General features: G+C 59.2%; 1 protein-coding gene across 6 annotated transcripts in view; it reads right to left on the bottom strand.

Annotated features, from left to right (window-relative positions):
• Positions 1-605: 605 nt before the first annotated feature.
• The window catches only part of UBTF (upstream binding transcription factor), a 30,114-nt gene continuing 14,650 nt past the window's right edge, over positions 606-16,069 (bottom strand). For 4 of the 6 annotated variants that reach the window (XM_067541060.1, XM_067541055.1, XM_067541057.1 and 1 more), the window contains 15 exons: positions 15,677-15,797; positions 15,094-15,204; positions 14,586-14,719; positions 13,290-13,431; positions 12,551-12,592; positions 10,849-10,962; positions 10,323-10,478; positions 9,204-9,359; positions 8,660-8,770; positions 8,002-8,090; positions 7,258-7,447; positions 6,591-6,638; positions 5,546-5,614; positions 3,025-3,180; positions 606-1,397 (listed from right to left, as the gene is read on the bottom strand). In XM_067541060.1, coding sequence (XP_067397161.1) covers positions 1,284-1,397; positions 3,025-3,180; positions 5,546-5,614; positions 6,591-6,638; positions 7,258-7,447; positions 8,002-8,090; positions 8,660-8,770; positions 9,204-9,359; positions 10,323-10,478; positions 10,849-10,962; positions 12,551-12,592; positions 13,290-13,431; positions 14,586-14,719; positions 15,094-15,204; positions 15,677-15,797 — 1,753 coding nt within the window. In that variant the 3' untranslated portion in view covers positions 606-1,283. The remainder of the gene's footprint in view (positions 1,398-3,024; positions 3,181-5,545; positions 5,615-6,590; positions 6,639-7,257; positions 7,448-8,001; positions 8,091-8,659; positions 8,771-9,203; positions 9,360-10,322; positions 10,479-10,848; positions 10,963-12,550; positions 12,593-13,289; positions 13,432-14,585; positions 14,720-15,093; positions 15,205-15,676; positions 15,798-16,069) is intronic. The other 2 variants (XM_067541059.1, XM_067541058.1) reach the window with 2 other exon arrangements.

Below are 16,069 nucleotides of genomic sequence, written 5' to 3'. Positions count from 1 at the left end.
GCTGACGCCCGCTGGGAAGCTTGTGTCACTCCATTCCCACCCGCCCAAAAAACGATCTGCGCACCGACCTGACGCTGGCACCTCTCACAATTTGCTGTGGGCAGCGGAGGGGGAAGGGGGACGCGATACCAAGCCGTGCGGCTAGCCAGAGACAGAGATGTTGATTATAAAAAGATGGATCTTTCTCGCTTTATAAAAGAAAAAAAAAAATACACCACCACGACAACCACCGACGACACAGATGATCTCTCCTTGCATCCGAATCCTTTCCCATGCCCGCCCCCGCCCAGAAAGACAGTCAACAAATACCCCGTTCCAGTACAATAATTGGTCACTTCATTGTAAAAAAAAACAAAAACAAAAAAAATCTAATCCGGGATCCACCTGCCACCATCTTTGCACAAATGCTGGCTGGATACGACGGATCAACCATGTTTCCTTCGGGTGATGCAACCATCAACTCCCGATGGTAACTCCAGCGCAGCCCCTTGACCGCCCCCAACCCAGGGTCAGCCCCTCCCGCCCCCCAAACTGGGCAACTTCTAAACTCACACACACACACACACACACACACACACACACACACACACACACACACACACACACACACACACACACACACACAAAAATTCTCCCCCCGTCCCCCGAGGGAAATGCCGCGGGTTAAGTTCATTCCTGGAGCTCTTAAGTGCAGTGGGATTTTGCTCTTCCGGGAGCTCCGGGGGCAGCTTCAGACTGTACAAGATTGTCCCCTTCTCCAGCTAGAGAGGCAAAGGGGGAGGATCGTCCCGACGGCCGAGTCCTTAGCCGCTTGGCTCGCACTCCAGAACAGTGCTCTGCGCTTCTCGCCAGAGCATCTCTGTCACTGGTTTTGTTGTTGTTGTTTTAAAAAGGATTTTTGTGGGGGGTTTTGTATCAAGTCCGGAGGCTGCAGCTGGAAGTCGAAGGGGAAGGCGGGGGCAGCGGGGAACGCAGGAGGGGGGGCACTGAGATGTGAAAATCCCCTCCCTCTCCAAAAAAATAAAATAAAAGATCGAGCACAAACTCTACAGGGAAAACCAACATAGAATATCCCCTTCTCCCCCCCCCCCCCAACGCCTTGTCAGCTGCCCACCCCATTAGTGTGAAATTCTTTAAGAGGGAGGGGGAAAAAAATTAGCCACAGTGATTTTCCCATCCCCCTCCCTACAACCATCACCCCAGATCTCCAGCCGGGATTATTACTGGTCGGGGTGGGGGTGCATTACTGAGAGTACGGCAAGAAGGTGGCGCTTGGGGGCGTTTCAGTTGGAGTCTGAGTCGGAGGAATCGCCCGAGGAGGAAGAGGAGCTGCTGCTGCCCTCTGTGTCATTGTCGTCGTCTTCCTCATCGTCGTCCTCTTCGTCGTCCTCCTCGTTCTGGGGGGGGAAAGGCGGAGAGAGGGTTATGGGGCTGGGTGCAGGGGCTGGGTAAGCGCAGGGCTGCGGGAAACACAGGTCCCGGGGCAGTTACGTCCGAGTTGGGGTTCCCGCCAGCACAGGCAGGGTCTTTGTGGCTTCGGTCCCACCCAAAAGACCGCAGCGCTAGCAACACAGCACCGGGCAGGCTCTGAGCCAGAGAGCACCCACCGGCCGAATCACCAGTCCCACTTCCGGCACGCCGCCCCAGCGCGGAGACAGCCTCGCGCAGGCAGGAGGGATGGCCGCTGGCCGCACCCATTAAAGGCTGGTTTTAAGTGGCTGATTGAAGCAAGTTTCACACTGAAACCTGGCCCGGGCACTCTGAAGAACCAACGAGGTTTCGTCGCCATCAGGCTGCCCGTTACTCAGGCAGGGCGAATGGAAAAGCCGCAGGGCTAGATTCCGCGGGGTTGCCGCTGGCCACCAGATCTCTGAGCTCTCACACTGCAGGAGGGAGGGTGGTTAAAAGAACTGGCAGCTCAGACCCCCGGGATTCATACCCCGCCCTGGGAAGGGATCTAGTGAGCAGAGCAGGGGACTTTGTGCTCCGACTCCTGGGTTCTAGCCTGCTCTCTGCCAACGACGCGTGAGAACCTAAGAACGGCCATACGGACGTCGAGCCCAGCATCTTGCCGTCTGCCAGCAGCCAATTTGGTGCTTTAGAGGGAGCAAACGGAACAGGCAATCGTTGAGTGGTCCATCCACTCCCAGCTTCTGGCAAACAGAAGCCAGGGACACTCAGGGCACGGCTTTGCGTCCCTGCCCATCCTGGCTAACAGACCTGTCCTCCACGAACCTATCTAATTCCCTTTTGCCCCCGTTATCGTTTTGGTCTTCACAACACCCCCTGGCAATGCTCTGTGACCTTTGGTAAACCATTTCCCCGGTGTCCCCCCCCCCCGTTTCCCCATCTATGGAGTGGGGAACAGCAGCAGCGAGCTGAAGATTAATAGATTAACGTGGTCTCCAAGCCACTTGTAAAGGAGACACGGAAGGGCGATGTATTGCTGCGGTGCATAGGAACCAGCTCGTGCACAAGCACCACTGACCAAATTCTGACTTCACGGACGCTGGTGTGAATCCAGAGTGACGCCACTGACTGACTCCACATTTACACGGGTGGGACCGAGATCAGAATCAGGCCAGATAGCTTCAACAGAGAACACAGCTGGGAGATTGTAAATGGTCTCTGGGGAAAGACCACGGCATGGGACATGCTGCCATGCCTGGGCGCCACTGTGGATCAGGAATTATAGGGAGCAACAGCCACAGCCCTGGGCATTTCTTGCTCACCGGGGCTTGCCCTAGACTGTGTTCTTGGGTTGCCATTCCCTGCGCTGCGTGCGCCGGCTGCATTACACTCTCAGGGTACGCCCCAGGCCAGATCCCCAGCTGCTGCGAAGGGACACAGCCCCTCTGACATCAGCACACCAGCTGTGGGTTCCTGGGCCCAGTGATCCTCAGATGGACTGAGACAACACAACCGGCCGTGGGGGTTGTGAACGGGATCAGAGGGGATGAACCGGGGTGGGGCCAGACACAGCATCCTGCAGGTACCCCCGCCACGCGGGCCAGGCTGCCTCACCTCATCCCCATCCTCGCTCTCCTCCTCGCTGCTCGACTCTGACGAGTCCCCGCCTTCCTCGGACGAGTCCCCGTTGTCATCTTCATCGTCCTCCTCCTCCTCCTCTTCTTCCTCCTCTTCCTCATCATCGTCATCCTCCTCCTCCTCCTCGGACTCCTGGGGGGGTCAGACGGACGTGATGGGTGGATCTGGCCAGGCCTTGTGGCCCTCGCCCCTCCCTGGAATCCCCACACGGGCCAAGGAAAACCTGGGCCTTTGGCTAATGAGTCAGGGCCATCGGTGCAATAACCCAGGGGTTACCCAGTGCCTCATGGGAGCTGTAGTTTGGGTGCCATGTGTCACTCTGGTGCCATGTGTCACTCTGCTCCCCAGCTGGACTACATTTCCCATGATGCATGGCCTCCCTGTGCCATGGGTACCATGGTGCATGCTGGGAGATGTAGTCCGCACAGGGTGCAGGAGGCACCTGAAAACAAGGTTCCTTACCAGTAACTGCTGTTCTTCGAGATGTGTTGCTCATGTCCAATCCGCTATAGGTGTGTGCATGCCTCCATGCATGGCTACTGGCCTCGGGTGGCATATTAAAGGTTGTCTGACGCCCCTTTTGCTCCTTCGCCTCCATGCAGGCCGCAGCCCCTCTTCCCGCCGACTGGCGGTCCCCACACAAGCCCTGCCCGTGGGGCCGAGTCGTCGTCCGAGGGCGCATGTCAGCCCTTTCCTTGTAGTAGAGGCACTGACTGTATCCCTGAGGGGTTGATGGATCGTGGTCCCGTCCCCACCCGGGGGAAACCCCCTAGGCCCCCATACAGCCATTGGGGTGACCATTGCCTCTGAGGCCATCCGCCTGGGGCTCTGGCTCCTTTCATTGATGGCTGCTCCCCCAGGTACTGCATCCCCAAGGGGACACTGAGGCACCGTTCACAGACCACTGCTGGGGCTGCCCAAACGCCTCTTTGTGCGGTACTGTCGCTCCAGAGAGCGACCCCCTCGGCGACGACCCCCTCGACTACCAGGTTCGTCGTGGGTATGACAATGCTCTGGCGAGCTGGGCTGACCCGAGCATCATCTCTGCATCGAGGACTTTTTGCACTCTGCGCATCTCGGAGCGGAGTCACGCTCCGACGACCCACTCTGCCCGGCCTCAGTGCCGGGCGAACTCCACGGTGCCGAGTCCGTCTCCAGCCTCCGGGTTCAGCGTTGTCTCGGCGCAGGGACGACCTCCTCGGTGCCGAGACTGTCTCCGGTGACCGGGATCGGCGCCGCGTCCTTGCGGGCGAACTCTTCGTCGCCGGAGCGGTGGGATGGACCTCACCTGGTGCCGGGGGGCCGAGACTGGAATCGGGCAGGCAACTTCGCTCTCCGCCTCGATGCAGGTCGGTCCGGCGACCTGGGATGACTTCTAGGGGAGCGTTCCTGCTCTACACTAGGAAACCGGTCTGCAGGAGATCTTCCTCCCCGTATCAGGGATCTCCTGAGCCATTCAGGGGGTCCCAACACGGGCTTCCCCTTAACGCCAGCCCCTTCTCTCTCGCGGAGGCATGGGTGGCGGTGGCATGTGCAAGTCCAAGGCTCTTGCCACCCTTCGGCCTCCAAAGTCGACGGTGCCGGTAGGTGCTCCACCCTGCCTGCTCCGACGGTGCGGGGGAGTGTCCATGTTCCATCTTCGCGGTGTCGAGTCAGGGCGGTGCCCTCTGCACTGGCGGCATGCTGGATACCGTGGCAAAGCGGGATGGCTCGGAGGCTCCATAAGCCAGGCTTTCAGGCGGATTTTCCAGGGGTCTGAAAGTCTCTCTCTTCTCACAAAGGGCTGCCACCCCCCATGCTTCAGGCAGTGGGGGTCAGTCAGCGGGAAAGCCTCCCACTGAAAGCACGCGGCTTGAAGCCGTGACACCGGAGCATAGCTGATCCCAGTAAAGCCTGAGCTAGACTCTCTCTAAGTCCCTAACTACTACAGCAGTTATTAATCTAACTAACTAACTAACTAACACAACAAATCCGGTTTAAAGTTTAACACACGGGGAATGAAGCGCTTGCAATGCAAACGCAGGCAGTTCCAGAAACCGTCACGGGCAGAAAGAAGGAACCAAGGGGGTGTAAGGCCGGCAGCGCCTCATACACCGTGGCATGTGCACGGGACTCCAACGGGCACCGGAGCCAGCCCTACAGGATCTGCTAAGGGGGAAAACGTCCCAGTAGCCGTGCATGGAGGAGCGCACACTCCTATAGCGGAATGGACATGAGCAACACAACTCGAAGAAGAACTAGAATTCCCAGGCAGCACCACGGCGGCATTTCTAAAAGAAACGTGCTGGTTTTTTTTGCTAAAAGCCTGACATTTCCACAGGAACCCCCTCTCGTTCTCCAAGCAGCTCTTGAACCAACCCCCCCTCCTCGTGGCCCGTCACATTGGAGAGCTGCTCTCGGGGAGGGGGGGAGATGCGCCAGGGATTTGCCGGGCCGGGTGGGGCGGCTCCAGGGGGGAGCAGTGCTCCCGGGGAGGATGGAGCACGGAGGCACTTACCGACTTGATCTGCATGGCGGGCTTCATTTTGGGGTTTGGCCCCCGCACCTTTCCCATGTTCTTACGCTTCTGCGGAGGAGGGAGAGGAAGAAGAAGAGTCAAGGGGGCAACTCAGGAGGCTCCTCAGTCCCTCCCACGGGGCCAGATCTTAAAGAACCCACCGCTACCCGCCTGGCGTGGGGGCCGGCTTTACTGCAGGCTCAAAGCCCCCTGGTTACTTCTAGTCCCGGAGGCCTACTGTGGATCTCCGGCAGCCAAGCCTGCATTTGTGTCTCCCCCCCGCCTCCACCCCCCATGCAGGGCAGGGGGGGTCCCTGGCTCCCACCAGACAGCACCACCCCCCAGCTGCCCGGGGGGGGGGGGGTAACTGTACCTGCAGGGAGGACGCACACCGGACTGTCCCCCCCTCACCATCCCCCACATTTACCCGCTGCACGGCGCCCACCTCGCCCACTCCAACCCCGCAGCCTGGTGCTGGCCCCAGCAGGACGGACTCACGGGATGTGGGGGGGGGGGGGAGCTCCTCCTGGTCAGCCACAGCTCCCTGCCCTGCCCCCAGCTGCCCCTGGGCTCCGTCCAGCTGCCCCTCAGAGGCTTCTGCACCCCCCGTTCGTCATGAAGGGCCAGCTTGGCGCCCCACCCAGGCCAGCGCCAGGGGCCTCCTCCCAGCTCTGCCACTGTCCTGCTGGATGACCTTGGGCAAGTGTCTCCCCCCCGTGGATGCCGTTTCCCCTCCCGCCATCTCCCCTCCGTCTGTGTAGACGGGACGCTCTTTGGGGGCAGGGAGGCTCCCTGACAAGGCGTACGTGCAGCACCTAGCACTGCGGGGCCCCCCAGCTTGGTTAAGGCCTCGAGGTGCCACTGGAACATGACGCCGACTTTGTTCCCTCAAGCTCAGGCGTTTTAACCCATCGTTGAGGACGGAGGGGCCGACCCTGGACCCCACCCCCCCACCCGATCATCTCCGAACCGCTGAGCAAGGAATGCAGCCAGCCCGGCGCTTCCCTCCCCCGGCTCACCCCCCGCCGCCCGGGGGGAGACTTACATTTGAGGTGTGCTCTTTGTAGGCAGCTCGCTCTTGGGGCGACAGGCTCTGCAGAGACAGGAGACGGAAATCACCACCCGGAGACAGGCAAAGGGGGCAGAGCCCCGCGACGGCGGGGGCGTTCCCGGCTCCAGGAGGGGGAGCTATGGCTGGGGGGGGAGACACGACGGACGGACGACGACGGACGGACATGGGTGGAAAGCGACACCCGCCCCATGCCAGTGGAGCGCCACAGCAGCGCCCGCCTCTGTCCCGAGGGGGAATTTCTTTAGCTTCTTTTGCTGGGAAAGTCCCACAGGGAGCAGGGGCGTTACAGCTGGACCTGGAGATCTGCTTTACGCTGGGCCAGAGGGGGGACCCAAGGGGCAGCATCTGCCACAGCCACCGACAGACATCCTGTGGCCGGGGGGGTGGCCTAGGTGCTCAAGGTACAAAGAGAAGCCAAACCAGGCACACCTGAGCCCCGAGTTCCCAGGGGTGAAGCAAATCCCAAAGCAGCTGGAGACGGAGAGGGGGAAGGGTCAGCGGGGGACAATGGGGGAGGGATGCCTCAAGGCCGTGCACCCCAAAAGCAGGAGGGCTGGACCGCCCAGGAGGGGGGGGTGGGCCGGGGATGCTCTGGGTGGCGTCGGAGCTGTGTTCCCCCCCCCGCCCCCGCCAAACTCACCTTCAGCCAGATTTCCAGGTGCATCTTGTACTGCTTCTGCTGCTCCTCCGCCATCTTCTTGTAATAGTCCTTCTGGCCTTGGGAGATGCGCTGCCAGCGGCTGCCGATCTCCACCATGCGCTCCTTCAGCGGCAGGTGGTTCAGCTCCCCGTTCGACAGCAGCTCCTGGGAGAACTTCTGGTACCCGTTCCTGGGGAGAGGCAGAGCAGGGTCAGAGAGCAACCGGCACCCCCCGCACCCAGCCAGGGCCCGTCCCCAATGCCACCACGAGCAGCCAGGCCGGGAAGTCGGCGTCAGGAACGGAGCCCAAGGATCCTGACCCTCCCCCCCCCCCTTTCCCTCTCCAAACCCCCTTCCTATCCCCCCACAGCTGAGCCAGGAACAGAACCCAGGCGTCCTGCCTTTCTGCTCTCATCACCCAAATCCAGCCCCCTCCCAAAGGTGGGACTAGCACCCAGGGGTCCCAACTCCTGTTCTGCTGCCTGAACCATGAGCCCACACTCTCCTCCCAGATCCAGGAACAGAGCCAAGGCCCCCCTCTCCCCCCCCCGGGTCTTTCCCTGCTCTAACTATTAGACAACACTCCCCTCTCTGTTACCTGGCACTTGACTTTCCCTGACAATGAGCTACAGGCCCAGGGTCATGATGAGCCCCAGCTTTGCCCCCCGGGCCCAGTCTCTCCAGCACTGGATTCCTGGCCTGAGTTTGCCCCCCCACCCCCACCCCGGAGGGTCCAATACTCACATGGGGGGTTTCTTCGGCTCTCCCTGGAATTTCATCTTCTTTGAGGAGTTTGCAGAGCACGGGGGGGCCCTCATCTCACTCAGCTGTCTCTGGGGGGAGGTGGGACAGAGACGGACGAGGTGAGGCCAATTATCGGTCAGCATCCGCCTCGCCCCCACTCAAACCGGCCAGCCAGTGGGGCAACCCCCTGCTCGAGATGCGGGAGCCACCTGCCTCCCCCAGGGACTCAGGGTATCAAGGTGGGACTAGCAGCACCAGAAGCCCACGGCCCCGGCTGCGGAACGGATTCCCTAGCAATGCAAACTGCTCCCGGTGCAGCAGGGGGGCCAGAGATCAGGGAGTGGATACCAACCTGGGGGTCAGTACTTGGGGATCGGCGGAGGGATGAGCTACCTGGAAAGCAGCACCCCCTCGTCCCAGCCTAGGGAAAGGAATTCCCGTCCGTACCTCTCAGCTCCCCTGGGAAGCCGCGTTCCCCTTTCTCCAGCCACAGCACCGCCTCTCTGTTCAGCAGGGGGTCAGAGGTGCTGGGAGCGCTTTGCATGGCTTTGCATGGCCCAGCTGACGGCCAGGAGGGTCCCACCACGCCCTGTGCCAAGGAGGACGCAGCCTGGGTGGAGCGCTGGGAGCAGAGCCCCGGGGAGCACGGGGGACCCACCTCGTATCGCTTCTGATCCTCTGCCGCCTTCTTTATCCACATCAGCTTCTCTTTCTTCTCCATGTTGTTCCAAGTGGCTTCCATGGCCTTCAGCGCCTTGCCCCGGTCGTTCTGCGGCACAAGGAGACCCAGCAACGCCCGGGTCACACGTCACAGCAACACACACCAGACTGCAGGTGCTGCTCTCAACTCTGCCACCAAGCACGGGCAGGTCCCTCCCCTCCCCCCACCCCCCGTGACCCATGGATGCTATTTACCCCCCCACACCCCCTTGGCGAGACCAGGTGACTCAGGCAACTGACATTTCCAGGGGCCGCACCACGGTGCCGGTTCTCCCCCCCCCCCCTTTGCTACCAAGCCCCCATCCCGGTTACAAATCACTGCAGCTAGACGCTGCACCTCTGCTCAGTCCGGGCCTACCCCAGAGGGTCAGATCTAGCAGGATGCCCCAAGACAGAGCCAGGAATCAGGGGATGCCCCATCCCTTCCCCAGCAGGGCGTGGGGGGAGGAAGTAGGAGTTCCCCGCCCCCCCCAGCTCCTCACCTTGAAGCGAGCCAGGTAGTCCCCGATGACGCTCTGCTGCCAGATCTCCTCGGCCGTCTTGGGCGACTCCGGCAGCTTGGCACGCTCCTCCTTGTCCGAGCCGTGCTTCTTCTCTGACTGCGCCTTCACGGCTGCCTCCCGGGCTTTGTACTTGGCCTGAGCGGACACACAGAAGGGTGGCGTTTGAGACCCAGCTTTCTCCAAGGCAATCGCCCGGCCCTGCTCCCCTCCCCTGCCGTCAACAGGGGACCAAGCTCTGAAATAACCTGGGCCCGCGTGAGCTGGGCTCCCATGTGCTCCCGCCCCCGCCCCGCTGAGAAGAGAAGGGGAGCAGATGCTCTTTCGTGTCTGCGTTACTAGATCCGGGTTGCACTCCAGCCTCCATCACTTCCCAAGGCTGCCCGGGCAGCTGAGAGGCGGCAACTGCCTGCTTGAGACGGGCAGTGGAGGATGTTCTAAGCATGGGGTGGGAGGGAAGACGTGCAGGTCCACAGATCCCTGCCCCTTTTCTCCTCTCCCCCTTGTGGTGCAAGGCACCAGAACAGCAACCCCTCCCCCCAAAGCACACTTGCACACACGCTCGCCAGTCTGCACGGACAAATCCATCCACCCACAACAACACACACACCCCCCAGAAACCTTCCAGCCGAAGCGTAACTTCCACCACACACACCCTGGGCTGTGAGCTAAACCCCTGGGGGCCAGCTGGGCCAGGACTCCCACCGTCCCCTGCCAGGCTTTCAAATCCAGGCTCAAGAACTCTCCGGGTTGAGTCCGACAAGTTCCAATCTATCTGAGCTGCTTGTTTATGGCCAGTGTTTAATTCCAGGGAGAGGGTCCTGGGATGCATGGCACCAAAGGCGCTACCGAGAGAGGCGAGGATCGAGGCGGCTTCTGGGCCTCATTTGTTTGTGCCACATTCAAACACACCACAGTGCCATCCCGCCCGGGAGCCTCAATTTTCCAACTGGAGAAAATCACGGTAGGGTGACCAGTGACTGAACTGCTGGCGCCCCGTAGAGGGGATGGATGCTACCGGCATCCTCTGGGGCAAATTAGCGAGAGGTGCCGTTTTGTAAAACGAGGTGTTTAGCGAGCGTGCGTCATCGACTTAACAACCTTTTTCTTCTCTGAAAGGTCGTTCCACATCCGCGCCAGCAGCCGGGTCAGTTCGCTCTCGGAAAGTTCAGGTCGTTCTTCCTGCAGCTGCTTTCGCTTCTCCTCCGATAAGATAAACATAGCGGAAATGGGCCGTTTGGGTTTCTCAGAACCTGCCTGTTGAAGAGCACAAAGGGACTTGGTGTGGAGTTGAGTTTTTAAAAAAAAAAAAAATTATATATAAATATGGAAAAGAAAAAAAAAAGGGCACAAAAAAATACCGCAGCAGCTTTAAATAGTTATAGACGAGCCCCAAAAAAATCTGAATTTCTTTATGTTCTTTATTTTATTGGTTTATTTTTTTCCCTGCTGGCTCAACAACTACCATCAAGGAGTCTTGAAGCTGGTTTAGAAGTAACTGGCTCTGGCCCTCTCCTTTCACAACACACAACACACACACACACACATACACACACACACACACACGCGCACACACACACACACACCCCCCTGCAGCATGACCTGCCTGGCCAAAGCCAGCCCTCACCTTGCCAGTCTCTGGCGATGACTTTTTGGAAGCAGGGCTGGTGGCACCTTTCTTGTTCGCTCCCAGCATCTTCTCTTCCCCCAGCACCCTCTGCTGTTCCTCCTCGGGCAGGCTCTGCAGTGCAAGTGAAGGAGGGGGTCAGAGAGCGCCAAAGCACCACAAGCAAGTTTTAAAAGGAGGGACAATCCAGCAAAAAGGGAATGGAATAATAACAACGCCGCTGCTTTGGTCCCACTCACGCCTTCCATCTGAGGAGCTCAAACCACATGGGCCTTGGATTCGCCTGCTCCAAAATCTACCTGATAGAGAATCTCCATTAGCTGTACTGGGCCTATGACACAATGGGGCATTTCCAGTCACATCCACTAGAAGGCAGTGGGGCACATATGCATGAACCAGTTCATTACAGTATTATAAACCCATTTTAGAGCTGGGGAAATGGGGATACAGAGAGGAAGTGACTTGCCCAAGGATGCCCAGCGAATCTGTGGCACAGACACGAACAGCTCCCAGGAGTCCTGACTCCCAGGCCCATGATTTAGCCACTAGACCACGCTTCCTTTTTATAACTCCAGGGAGGGAGGGAGGAGGAAAAGGACACCCCCACCTGAAATGTTTAGTGATATCGGTATCATTTTCCAAATGCATTGGCATCTTCCTAGAGCACCAGGTTTTAAACTAGCAAGAATGCACGGAGACAGGATGAAAACACCAGGAGGCAAAATGGACCCATCCCAAGCACAGCGCTCCGGGCTGCTGGGTCTCTCCCGCAGCGTGGTCAGACACCAGCCCCCAGCTACTCAGACACAGAGGGACCTTCTCTCCCCAGACTCCTTCCCCAGAGAGAGGAAATGTTATACTAGGGGGTGGGGGTAAACAGCCCTGTTGGTTTTTGCAAACAAAAGCTCTGATGGAGTCATCCTGCCCATCCAGACACAACATGGGTACTAGCAGCTCCCAGACATCCAAAATAAGGTCCTGCCCTGACCCCACCACGCCCCAGCCAGCTGTCTGAAGGCTGAGTCCCCACCCGCTGTGAAAATGGTGGAAGCCTGGGGGGCAGGGAGGGGAGAGATCTCTTACACACACAGACGGCTTCTCTGTTCGCTCACACTCATTTACATCGGAACAGCTCCTCTGACTCCACTAAACTCCGTGGAAGAGAGCCTTCCTTGGAGCCGGTCAGAGACTGGAATGGATTGGCCATCCCTAACATCCCACGCTCTGCTTCCAGGGCCAGGCATGCTTCTCCGAGCAGCCTGGACATGTACCAAAACAAAACCCTACCAAAACAAACCCTCCACTGCCCACCCCACCCTTCCCCTAACGTGCCAGCTGTTAATCAAGGTAGGTGCTCGGATCCTGCGGTGATGGAGGTGGGACGTCTGATTTACCGCCACCGAAGTGAAAGGAGACACCTGGCGAATGACAGTGATACCAGCCGTGGGCTGGGCATATCGTGTGCCGTGCACGCCCCGTTAGCAGGCCCTGCACCTCGACTGGCCCGCAAAGGAATGCAGGATCTCCTCCCCACAAAACACTCCCTCCCGCTACCCCGATTTTGCAACACGCTCAGTTGCCCACGCAAAACAGAACAGACGAGCAACGTCATGAAATGCCAGGGGAAGGCTGGCTGGGACCGGAGCCCCCTCACACAATGAACTGAGCCGCCCCCACACTGCCTGCCCCGGGCGGCACCCACCTCCAGGAAGCGAAGGAGTTCAATTTCATAATCTTTCTTTCTCTGGTGGAAAAAAACAGCAGCAGCAGGAGAGAGAGAGAGAGAGTCGGTTACTAAGAGACGTCAGCTCCGTCCCCGCGCACCAATCTAACGCCCATCAAAATCACGGGGGATCTTTGCATTGGCATTGGAGCTAGCTCCTCACAGCACAGCTTGACTGCTAGCGAGCGAGCAGATCCCATCGCCCCGCGCTTCTGGCACCCACCTCGCCCACAGGCAACGCTCCGAGCTTCTAACAACCTCTCCCAGCTGGAGGATCGCTAAGCACTCACCACCTAATTAATGACTCCTGCCTTCATTAACCCTGCTTTACGGAGGCACAGAGAGGGCAAGTGACTTGCCTGGAGTCACAGGCAGAACCCCGGATTCTCTCCTTGCGCTCATTTCTGCAGACACTCTCTGTTTAGGAGAGCCGGGCCCATCGGGGCGCTGGAATAAATTTGTATCGCAGGGGCGCTGAGAGCAAAGTGCAAACCCTCCATATGATGCAAACCGCATCAAGCCAGGAGGTGCAGCAACATCGCCAGCATCCCTAGTTCCAGCATCTCTGGTGCCCATGGTGGATGGGGCTCAAACCCAGATCGATGTTTGCACGCTTCCCCTCGAACTGCAAATACAGCTGCAGAAACCAGCTGTTCTCTCCTCCTCCCCTTCCCCAAACTCAGCTCCACCTAGGCTCCGGCCGCCCCGGCCTGCTCACCTGATCACATTTTTTGTGGTACGCATCTTTCTCCTTCTGGGAAAGCAGCTTCCACTGCTGGCTGCACAGCACCATTCGCTCCGTGCTGGGGACGTCCTTCATGTTGGCCATCAACTCCGCACAGTACAGAGAGTAGCTGTTCCTGTGAAGCAACCATGCGCTGTGGGAGGCTGTCTCCACGCCTTCCCCGCCCACTCCCGGCTTTCAGATGAGGCTCCTGCCCATTCACAATCCCCGTACGGTGTTCCCTCTACAGCCTGCCTCCTCAGATTCACCTCCTCTCCCACACTACCACGCAGCGTTGCTGTGCGCTGTTAAACAGTGCCGGGCTCCACTCCAGAGGAGGCTGCCTCTCAGTGGTGCAGTGAAAGAGAAGCGAAGCTATTTCTGGGTACCATCCCAGCTATATTGTTTTCCAAAACCTGGAGCAGCCAGAGCCAACCGCACTTGGACAGGCTGGAGGCTGGGAAACCGGTGTCATTTAAAGCCAGATGAAGACATCAGCACTACAGGCCCAAGAGAGTCACATGATTCCCTCAGAATCCGAAGGCCCGTCTACACTACAGGCACAACAGTGGCACAGCTGGAGCACCACAGCTCTGCCATCCTAGTGCCATAGCATAGATGCTTCCTACTTGATTTTCTGTCCGCTGCAGTTAATCCACCTCCCTGCAGGACGGTAGCTAGGGCGAGGGAAGAATTCTTTTGTACGCCTAGCTGAATCGATACCAGGGGTCAGGTCGACCTAACTATGGCGCCCAGGGGCTTTTTTCACACCCCCGAGTGATAGTGAGGTCGATCTAAAAGTGAAGCACAAACCGAACGCTCGTTTAAAACAATAAAACGTGAGCCCAGTCCCCATGGTCGCGAAGAAAAGCTTGAAACCGTGATCCAAGCGCAACATCAGCCTGCGTCTGCAGAGAGCTCGGAGGAGGCGCTCAATGGGGTGTTAACTCCTCTGCCCCGGAGCACGCTGCCAATGTCCGCTCAGCAGAGGGCTCTGTGGTAGCAGGAGGAGAGCACAGGGGGCCCGTCCGCCCCCCCAGGCATACACCTGGCTGCTGGAGTAAGGAAGGGCCCAGTGGGGGGAAGCCATAGAGGGTGGGGCCCATGAGTACAGGGCCAGGAGAGGTCCCTTGTCATGGTGTGTCTAGGGCCCCAGATTGCCTTCCTCCAGTCCTGGTTTCCCTGGCTCCACAGGGGGAAGGAACGGAAAGCCCCAGATCTCTCCCCCCACCTGAAGAAAAAAAAGCAGCATCAGCCCCACTCCCTCCCCGCAAATCGCCAGGGACTTACGGAGGCGGCTTGGTGGGTCGCCCGTCGAACTTGTCCTTGAGTTGCCGTTCCGCCTTGGTGAGGGTGGAGCGCGTCATGCCCTCCTCGCTGAGGTTCATCTCCGGATGCTTCTGGATGTAATCCCGCATGATCTCCTGCGGACGGCAAAGCAGCCGGCAGGTTAAGGGGGCCGAGCCGACACCCTCCAGCATGGGGGGGGGGGAGGAGGAGGAGGAGGAGAGAAGCCAGTAATCTCCCTATGCCGGAGACGGCTCGTCCATGGACCCCCCCCCTTTCAAGAGGCCCTAGACCCCAAGCTGTGCAGTGCGAGGCTCTGAGCTAGCTGGGCTGTGGGCTAACCCCACAATGAGTGCAAAGAGCGGGGCGCCTGCGTCTCTCAACAGCAAGCCCTCAGGCTGGTTACAGAGAGGGGCTGGCCGGCTCCCGGAACGCCCCTCGGCTGGTGGCCGGGAGGTGGCGCCCGTCAGGCCGGGGAGAGGACGGAGGGGAACTGGTGACCGTTCCCTACCTCGTACTCCTTTCGCTGTTCCAGGGCCTTATGAATCCATTTCAGCCTCTTTTTGTCGGAGAGTTGAGACCACTGCTTGCCCAGCGCGTCCTTCACCTCCTTCGTGGTGGCCTGAAAACCCAAAGCCAGAGGTGAGGGGCACAGGGGTAAAACGCGGGCCCCGCCCGGCCCTCTCTCCTGCCAGATCCCGTCGGGGACGGCAGGGCAGCGAGCCGGGCTCGCAGGGATGTGGGAGGGAGTCGCCTTTGCGCTGGGAATCTTTCTGCTCTGGTTCCTGCAAGGGGTCTGGCCCTGGGAAACACGGCAATCCTGGATCTCCTCCTGCGCCATCTTCCCGTATGCACCTGGTCCTTCCCTGGTCTCAATGAAACCAATGCTCTGCCCTTCCTCTGAGGCACCAGATCCTCCTCCCAGACACACGGCGCCTCTTCCTTACCTCCATCCAGAGAGCACAGGACTTCTGCATGGTGCCTTTACCTTCTGGTTCCCCCTCCCCAGGCTTCTCTCCTCCCCTCCCATGACATACAGACAACTCCCGTGTTCACACACACGCACACGGGCTACGTCTCCATGAGGAACTCACATCAGGGCGCACTTTCAGGTAGATTTTCTTCTCGTGATTGTACCACAGCTGCTGGGGGGTCTTGGGTTTCTCGGGGACGTCCGACTTCTTGGCGTTCTGGATAAGATCTGGGTGGTCTTCCCTTCACGCAGCGGGGACAAGAAGGGGGCAGCGTCAGAGGCAGCGGAAGGAAGAGCCAGACCATGACACTCTGGTCAACCGGGACCCATCCCGGGGCACCTTGGCCTTGAACCTAAGCGGGCTAGACACCTTGGCCTGGAACCTCAAAGATATTTAGGGTTCTCATGCCCACTGATTTTAATGAATGTTAAAGGCCTGAACCCCTTTGAGGATCACGGCCCTAGTGGCTTCGGAAAAGGGAGAGGGCCCGAGAAAGGAGTCAGGGGATCGTAG

This window comes from Emydura macquarii, unplaced genomic scaffold (genome assembly GCF_026122565.2).
Source record: "Emydura macquarii macquarii isolate MOO-44397 ecotype Brisbane River unplaced genomic scaffold, CSIRO-AGI_Emac_v2 contig_629, whole genome shotgun sequence".
NCBI lineage: Eukaryota > Metazoa > Chordata > Testudines > Chelidae > Emydura > Emydura macquarii.
Note: the sequence above shows the minus strand (reverse complement) of the source record. Positions and strands in the feature narration are given on the sequence as shown.